Raw genomic sequence first — 10,217 nt, 5'->3', positions numbered from 1 at the left:
CAAAGATTCATGGGTGGGGTTGTACTCAGACATCTGCATGTAAGTAATAGATAAAGTGATTATAAATGCATGCGAAACTTAACAACAACTGACTGCAGATACGAGAGTCCGAGTGAAATATTATAACTACGAGACAAAAATGTCACGTAAACGACGGCTTTAACTTTAAACTCAATCTTGCATTTTACTGCATCGACGTACCGCGTTTATTTTTCGCATTTTACCCCATCCACGTTGATGTTAATTATATCTACAACTGTTCACTTACTTTTCGATAGAATGTTGTTTTAATAAAATAGATTTTGTGTTGTGCTTGATCTACAGTAGCTAATTCATTAATAAATGGGAGATAACTCTCAAACTGACAGCGCTTTTCGGGAACACCCGATATTATTTAAAGCAGGAAGAGTTCTTGCTCATGATACTTAGTCCTACTTCGATTCGTCAAAAACATCATTTTAAGGTAAAGCTAATATACAAAGTTTTAAATGGAATAAAAAGTACATTTCAAACAAACTATTTTGTTTTAAAACGGATGGATAAATCTACTATATTTAAATAATATAAAATCTACTATGAATATTTAAGTATGCCTATAGTAACCCTATTGTGTAAAATGTACTCTAAATTTAATTTTTTTTTATTAACCTTAGTTTTATAATCGTTTATTTGACAAATACGCAAGTCGTTTTCGTAAAAACGTACTTTGCCATAGAGTGTTTACGCTATTCACAGTTAAAATTTGTCACCAAATTGTTGTTTGGCAATCGAAACCGAAAATCGAGAAAACCAAGCTGTATATTTTTAGCGAAACGGGAAATTATAATGTAGTAGAGCTCATATATCGCTGTTATAGATCAGTATTTTTAGCTAATGCAAATTTCACAAGCAAAACGAATTCAAAACAAACTCTTTACGTATTTATATACTTAACTTGATGAGCGTAGACATAGTTGCGGACAACGGTAACATATGCCCTGAACAGAGGCCTTTTTTTTCTGAATAAATTAGCAACTAATAACTGGAATTCAAGAAAATTAATCAGTTGAAATTATTCTTAGCCATTGGTAATATAGAAACAAACAACTGATTAATAACAATGTTGAGGCTGGATTTAAATGAAAAATCTTTATTTAAATTGTATGACTGTTACATAGTTTAAAATGTATAAAATATTAAACATTTACTACTCAGATGCCTTCAGGAATTCAGGTCAGGCTTGTAACAGAGCACATGAAATATTTGGAGCAACAGATACAAGTTCTGGAACCTGTTATAGGAAATATGAAAAATGTAAGTTTATATCAACTAAGAAATTATCGTAACACTTAAAGTGTAAATGCATTTTGAACAGGATAATGTAGACATGTGACGATAAGCGTTTTACGAAGTGCATTTGCTAAGAAATGCAACCCAAGACAGACTGTTTATAAATACTGCACGACAACACGTGGCCACTTTCAAATATTGTTGTTGTTTGCTTTCACAGGTTGTTGCAAAAAGTAAGGCGTGGCTAGAAGAAAAAACTGACCAATCATCTGTCAGCTACATCGAGCTATCACAAGAACTGGACACAGCAGCCACGGCCTTGTTGGATGTGACGTCACATATTTTAGGTCAATACTCTGATAGTTTTTATAATTTCTAATTAAAAATTTAAAAGCCTATGGTCTTGTAGCCGCCTATGTTTTTAGTATTGACTCGTTTCTATTGAGAAAATGCAACGAAATTATTTTACAGTTTACAGATATTACAAATACTGTGTTAAAGGGATATAACTGCACTTCATTGTGAACGAACTACAAAACCAGTTTCCGCTTTTTAATTCATATAAACTCTATATTACATTAGTGAATTTTGTAAATCCTTATATTAAAAAAATGAAGAATTTACAATAACACTTTGTAGCCTTATTGGCCATATATCAAGTTTCAAGATCATTACGATTTTATAGAACGTTAAAAGTCTATGATCATGTAGCCTGTATATTACGTATTCACACGTTTCAGCTGAATAAATGCGACAAAATTGATTTTTAGTTTAGTTTACAGATCTAGCAAAAACTATGTAAAAAGGATATAATTTCACTGTCCACTCATAAGCATATAAGTTTTGCTTTATGTAAAAATCATATCCCACTATTCTATCTTGTAAATCCATTTAAAAAAGTGAAGAATTATTCTATCAAATTGCGTAACATTATTCAACCTAAGAAAAGGTGAAGAGTAGTAGTGGAACTAGGCAAAAACAAGGCTCCGCCGCTAAAAAGATTTTGGGGCCCCCTAATTAATATATATATATATATATATATATATATATATATATATATATATATATATATATATATATATATATATTTATTTATTTATTTATTTATTTATTTATTTATTTATTTATAAATATTTGTAGCCTGCTTCACTAAATTTGAAGTAATCTATTTCCAGTGTAATTTAATCTATTTCATTGCAATGCATAACCATTCTGAGACAACAAACCAGACACAATTAAGCCTAAGCCCAAATTAATTTCGGGCATGAAATAAACATGTTTTATCATTTTTAGTATAGCAAAGGCAAAATAGCTTGTGAAAAGTATAAAAACATGTAAGATGGATTTGTGCAATGGTTTCTCGCGTTATGTTTATTTTTATAACTTTTTGTATTTATTTTATTAATTTTTAATGCATTCATTTTTATAGATATACGATTCTTAAGCATGTCTTATTTAAATTATAATCAACAGAATCCATTGCTTTTTAATTTACATAGTAAAGAACTATTTAAATGAGCTTTGTTTGCACCCCGTATTTTAAAGAACGACAGTAAGTCATGGAAGTGGTGTGAACGTTTGCCCATCTTTCAAACCAGCTCTTGAAGATTATAAAATATTTTTCTACGCAACAGTGTGTGTTGGTAACTGTAGAACAATCACTGCTATAGTAGACCTGTTTTTTTTTACAAATCCAACATCAAGGTGCACAAAAACATTAATGAAAAGAAAATGTATTGTTTTTTTGGTCGGAGTTGGGTCCCCTAAACGCACTGACCCCCAACCCCGAATTGCTGGGTCTGGCGGCATGGTAGTTCCGCCCGTGCTGAAGAGCCTTAAGGGAATATACAATGTTGTATGTTTTTAAAAACACTTTTGGTTAAGTAATAATTGAACACATGTTACTCATAAATTAGTTAAACATCCGTGTAAAAAAAACAGCATATGTAATATATATATATATATATATATATATATATATATATATATATATATATATATATATATATATATATATATATATATATATATATATATATATATATATATATATATATATCTTAGACATTTAAAAAGACTTTTTTTCAATACATTTGGCTCATGTTCAACTTTTATTTTCATCAGAGTATTACATTAGATAATAGATTACATTATAGTTTTAACTAGCTTAACTAGTAAAACATATTGTATACAACAACAAAATCTTTGTTAACTTCAACTGCAATAAAAAATAAAATTTAAATCCCCATCCACCAGATAAAGACAACAAGGATGTCAACAAACCAACGCCATCTTTACCACAGCCTGACACACAGACAACAGCAACATTTCTCACAGTAGAATCACCAAGACAACTCATCACACAAGTTCAACACACAGCTGGTATGTCATAGTTTTGTTTAATATAACGAGTTAAGTAGCTGCATCATAAGCCATATACAATGTTAAAGCTTGTACGGTTTGATACTTTTTAATTTAAAAAAAGAAAACTACTTTAATTTTTTTGTGTATTGTTTTTTAAAGAACCTAATTTCCAACATTTCATTCCTTTAAAATCATAAACTGAATATGTGTGACTATTCTCAGTTGAAGAACATCCTGACCTAGAGCGTAGACTCGCCTATATTGAAACAACACTATCTTCACTACGGGTCACTCAACACAAGTCTATAGATGACATATCAGAAATAAAACAATGGAGAGACAACTTTGTAACAGAACAGAGTGACTTGGGGGTAAACATTGAACAACTGACTAAAAAACAAAAGCAGAATTTTAAAAATCTTAGAAAACAAATGAGTGAACAAGATAACAAAGTAAAGGAGCTGAACAAAGAAATTGAAATTTTAAAAGAAAAAGAAACCATGTCAAACAAAACACTAGAGAAACTGACTCTAGATATGAAAGAATATGAAAACAAAGTGCGCAAAATAAACAAAGAGATGCAAGATATAAGAGACAGTATGAAAAAAGAAATTAAAAGCCATTCTGATTTGATTGTTTCCTTACAACATGAAAATAAAAAAAACATTGTCAAAACATCAACCCAATTTGAAAAGCTGCAATCAAAGGTATATTTTAAAATTGCTGTGCTTTTTGTCCACAGTTCTATTATTACTTGCAATTTAATTTACTTCAAATTGTTAAAAGGGGCAGTTGACTAATTTAACCTATAATCATAACTTTTATATAAATGCTAATTGTATGTTAGTTTTAATATGCAACAAAAATAGTTATTTGTAGAAATCTTTAATTATTATCGTATGTCATTTAGAACAATGTGATGTACAAACTCCTACAACAAAGATTGATGCCCATTGACAAACTGATTCAAATCTTTAACCAGAACTTGGAAACTAGAGAAGAAAAATTAAATAAGGTATGTTTGAAATACTGTTTAAAAAATCATTTGCAACATTGATAAATTCTAAATTATTCTAGTAATGTACACAATTATTGGGAATGCACTGATAAATAGTTTTAATAATTAAATAAGAATATACAATAAATCATTTCCTTTTCTTAAAAGTAACCATTATCTATTGAAGCTAGTGGGTCAGTAGATATGCGATTGTTTCATTTATTTCCTTTATTTTAATTTAGATGGGTGAACTTGAACATACTATTTCAAAGTTGTCTAACGATTTTCATCTCATAGGTAAGTTTGCTTTGTAAAAAAAGTTTTTAAAACTTATTTATATAACAATAGTGATTTAATGACAATTCTATCTATTGATTTTTTTGTTTAAATGTAACAATAGTAAAAGCTATCAAATAATTCTCAATGCTAACCAATCAGTAAAATGTTTTATACCTTTGTTTACCGCCCACTCTCACGCTCTCTAAATATCTTACTCTCTTCATTTCTATTACACGGACGTACGAGCATACAAACCATAAAGTGATGTTCGTAAGCCAGACAGACCATAACGTGATGTTCGTTAGCCAGACAGACCATAACGTGATATTCGTTAGCCAGACAGACCATAACGTGATGTTCGTTAGCTAGACAGACCATAACGTGATGTTCGTTAGCCAGACAGACCATAACGTGATGTTCGTTAGCCAGACAGACCATAACCTGATGTTCGTTAGCCAGACAGACCATAACGTGATGTTCGTTAACCAGACAGACCATAACGTGATGTTCGTTAGCCAGACAGACCATAACGTGATGTTGGTTAGCCAGACAGATCATAACGCGATGTACGTTAGCCAGATCATAACCTGATGTTCGTTAGCCAGACAGACCATATCGTGATGTTCTTTAGCTAGACCATAACGTGATGTTCGTTAGCTAGATCATAACGTGATGTTCGTTAGCCAGACAGACCATAACATGATGTTCGTTAGCCAGACGATAACGTGATGTTCGTTAGCCAGACATACCATAACGTGATGTTCTTTAGCCAGACAGACCATAACGTGATGTTCTTTAGCCAGACAGAACATAACGTGATGTTCGTTAGCCAGACCATAACGTGATGTTCGTTAGCCAGACATACCATAACGTGATGTTCTTTAGCCAGACAGACCATAACGTGATGTCCGTTAGCCAAACAGACCATAACGTGATGTTCGTTAACAAGAAAGACCATAACGTGATGTTCGTTAGCCAGACAGACCATAACGTGATGTTCGTTAGCCAGACAGACCATAACGTGATGTTCGTTAGCCAGACAGACCATAACGTGATGTTTGTTAGCCACACAGACGATAACGTGATGTTCGTTATCCAGACAGACCATGACGTGATGCTCGTTAGCCAGACAGACCATAACGTGATGTTCGTTAGTCAGACAGACCACAACGTGATGTTCGTTAACCAGACAGACCATAACGTGATGTTCGTTAGCCAGACAGACCATAACGTGATGTTCGTTAGCCAGACAGACCATAACGTGATGTTCGTTAGCCCGACAGACCATAACGTGATGTTCGTTAGCCAGACAGACCATAATGTGATGTTCGTTAGCCAGCCAGACCATAACATGATGTTCTTTAGCCAGACAGACCATAAAGTGATGTTCGTTAGCCAGACCATAACGTGATGTTCGTTAGCCAGACAGACCATATAGTGATGTTCGTTAGCCAGACAGACCATAACGTGATGTTCGTTAGCCAGACAGACCATAACGTGATGTTTGTTAGCCAGACAGACCATAACGTGATGTTCGTTAGCCAGACAGTCCATAACGTGATGTTCGTTAGCCAGACGCCAGACATACCATAATGTGATGTTCGTTAGCCAGACCATAACGTGATGTTCGTTAGCCAGACAGACCATAACGTGATGTTCGTTAGCCAGACCATAACGTGATGTTCGTTAGCCAGACCATAACGTGATGTTCGTTAGCCAGACAGACCATAACGTGATGTTCGTTAGACAGACAGAATATAACGTGATGTTCGTTAGCCAGACAGACCATAATGTGATGTTCGTTAGCCAGACAGACCATATCGTGATGTTCGTTAGCTAGACAGATCATAACGTGATGTTCGTTAGCCAGACAGACCATAACGTGATGTTCGTTAGCCAGACAGACCATAACCTGATGTTCGTTAGCCAGACAGACCATAACGTGATGTTCGTTAGACAGACAGACCATAACGTGATGTTCGTTAGACAGACAGACCATAACGTGATGTTCGTTAGCCAGACAGACCATAACGTGATGTTCGTTAGCCAGACAGACCATAACGTGATGTTCGTTAGCCAGACAGACCATAACGTGATGTTCGTTAGCCAGACAGACCATAACGTGATGTTCATTAGCCAGACAGACCATAACGTGATGTTCGTTAGCCAGACAGACCATAACGTGATGTTCGTTAGCAAGACAGACCATAACGTGATGTTCGTTAGCCAGACCATATCTTGTCATCGGTTTTGTCAGACCTTGATATGTAAAACAGAATAACTATAGTTCAGGTGATTTTTATTGTGATATGTTAACCTTCTATAACTAAACTATAATGTGAACGCATCCGGATATGAATGCAAGTATAGAGTTTGTTTTACTTTGGTGACTTATTACGTGACTTGTTACACTGTAGAATCGTTTGCTAATTGTCTTCGGTGTTTAACTAAAAAACTAAAACTGAGGCTATACTAAACAGTTGAAATTGTCTTAGAGAAAATTATGTAAACAATTTCAAAGAAAAATGTAAATATACATTGTATGAATCAAATAGTCAGAGCATGTATGAAATTCAACATGTACATCATACATATGTTTTCTAATCAACAGATTCACGTGTATGTAACAGATATGCTTGTCATGTACAGTTTGCTGATCCCACACCTGTCAGTACTGGATCAATTATTTCAAAGTTTAAAGAAGTACGTGAATATAACGGTCAACATTTTGATCAAACAACAGGAACATTTGTATCACCACATGATGGTTTATACCTTGTCTGTGTAACTCTAATTGAATATGAAGATAAACTGAATATAGTTGGTGTGATGGCTGGAGGTACGTGTTGGGAGGCTATAGTAGTGAATTCTGCTTCTACAAGCACTGCTGGGTCAGTGGTTGTTGACATGAAGAAAGGTCAAGAACTTTACTTTGAAGTGATTCACGCAGATCTAGACGCAAAGTTATCCGACTTGAGTAGTTTTACAATCGTTAGTTTATAGAAGTTCAACACAAAACATGGTAGATGGTAAATTCTCAAAACAATAAAATATGTAACCACCATGTTAAACACACGCTAACAACTTACTATATGTTTAGATTACATGTTTACATAAACTATAATGGTTTATATGTTATTTGTTTAGTCATCATTACACATCTAATTCAATGCCATCATCATCTTTTCTGTATGTGAGCGCTAGATGTATGATTAAAATGTATTGTTTGATTTGCATACCTACATTTTCTGTGAAAAGATGAACGTATTGTTCTTGTTGAGTATGTAATTAAAATCTAGAACTTTGACACAAATAAAATTAACGATTTAAAACATGAAGGCTTGAATACATTTACTAGACAAATTCAATATTTATCTTATTAAAAAAGCAAATCCAAATTATGAATTTGTCAAGAAAAAAAATGTTTTTGCTATAGGCCTACTGGAAGTAACTGTTATTGTAATCAATACATTCGTTCAATTAAAAAAAGACTACAATTTTCCTACATTAAAAATCCCTATTTTTGTATTTAGTATCGTTGTATCAGTAAATGAACACACAACCCATACAACTATCTATATATATCTCTCTTAAAATTGTGTTATATGTATAGTTTTGTTAGCTTGTATTCCAACTCCCGTCTGCTCACATTATAATCAACATGTGATAGGGCAGGGTTAGATTGGCATATTTATCTTGAATATTTTTATATGTCAATACACATATAACAGGTTATGTACATTTTGTTCGTGATACAATGAGATGGAATACACCATCAAGTGGCAGTATAAATAGCGATGTTTTTAAACAGACAATGACACAAACATCTCCGACATTTTTTTTTAAATTCCCGCATTCACTGACAAAATAAACTAAAAACGGTAATTCAGGTCTATTTTATAACTTCGATCTATAGTAGATATTTCCATTTTTAATTAATAACAAAGTAGAAACATAATTTAGGTAAAAAGGAACTGAATTTAAAATTCAACTACTTAAAAAAATTTCAATTTTTTTGACTCAAGTAAAGTGTTATGATGTTTGTTTAAACATATTCTTCGACAGTGTTAAAATGTTTAAATCAGTTTTAAATGCATCCAGTTCATTTTGCATCTTAATGGAGTATATTTAAAAGGTATTAATGTGATAATTATTTTGTTGAATCATTGCTTGTTATATATTCAGTAAACCTTAATTTCAAGAACAATAATTTGAGTGCAGATATTGATTTATTTTTATCTGTTTCGAAACATACCTTCACAGTCATTGGCTTTATTGATTATTTTTGTATAAAATGGCGTCTCTTTCTTAATACTCTGATACTTCCTGATTCTTAAAATCACTCTGGGAATATCCGATTTTAAAAATTGTAAATATGAATTTATTTGAAAATAGAAATTAAATTCACCTAAAAGTTGCTTAACCATTAGCTTAAATTGCTATTTTACTTACTAAAACGTGACTTTTGAACACAATTCAAAACGTTTTGTTAACACCATTCACGATTTGAAACTGATTTTTTTTAACATGCTAAGTTTGCCGTTGTAATCTGTCAATTTTGGCTCCACTAAGATCACGTTGATTTCATTTGTATTATGATTCATCTTAAATAGCCAATATTAATAAGTTAAAAAATTCAAAGCTATTACCTTTAAGATTGATTAATGGACACTTAATTTTGAAAAAAAAAATTATTGTTCAATTGTAATGTTATTCAGGTGTTTTTACAATGATATTGGCAAGGCATTTGAACACAATCTTAATGCTTAAAGTCTATCACCCATCATGGAGAAAATAGAAAAATTGACACAAATGCTTAAAAATATTGTAAAAAGATTGTAAATTGTTGTAAAATGCTTGAAAAAGTTAGTTCAATGTAAACTATTGTAAACTAATGTAAACTATTGTAAGCTATTGTAAACTATTGCAAACTATTGCAAACTATTGTAAACTATTGTAAACTAATGTAAACTATTGTAAACTATTGTAAACTATTGTAAACTACTGTAAACTATTGTAAACTATTGTAAACTATTGTAAAATATTGTAAACTATTGTAAACTACTGTAAACTACTGTAATCTAAACTACTATAAACTACTGTAAACTACTATAAACTACTGTAAACTACTGTAAACTACTGTAAACTACAGTAAAGTGTATCGTATATAATTTTTTTTTTAAAATTAGACAGAGCAATTTTTTTCCCTTTTTTGCTACTTCAATTCCGAAAAAATAACAGAAAACAACGAGCTTTTGATATATTGGACAATCTATTTCAAATTGTTAACACATAAAATTAATAAAAT

At 31.9% G+C, this 10,217-nt stretch overlaps 1 protein-coding gene across 1 annotated transcript; it reads left to right on the top strand.

Annotated features, from left to right (window-relative positions):
• The first annotated feature begins 384 nt into the window (after positions 1-384).
• On the top strand, positions 385-8,363 carry LOC131946145 (repetitive organellar protein-like). Its single transcript, XM_059306798.1, has 8 exons — positions 385-463; positions 1,195-1,293; positions 1,490-1,616; positions 3,526-3,651; positions 3,856-4,340; positions 4,544-4,648; positions 4,873-4,927; positions 7,521-8,363. The coding sequence occupies exons 1-8, from the start codon at positions 419-421 to the stop codon at positions 7,910-7,912; spliced, it is 1,434 nt and encodes a 477-aa protein (XP_059162781.1). The 5' UTR covers positions 385-418; the 3' UTR covers positions 7,913-8,363.
• The last annotated feature ends 1,854 nt before the right edge of the window (positions 8,364-10,217 follow it).

This window comes from Physella acuta, unplaced genomic scaffold (genome assembly GCF_028476545.2).
Source record: "Physella acuta isolate Inbredline_101_S28 unplaced genomic scaffold, ASM2847654v3 ptg000544l, whole genome shotgun sequence".
Taxonomy (NCBI): Eukaryota; Metazoa; Mollusca; class Gastropoda; family Physidae; genus Physella; species Physella acuta.
This window is presented reverse-complemented; position numbering and strand designations above follow the sequence as displayed.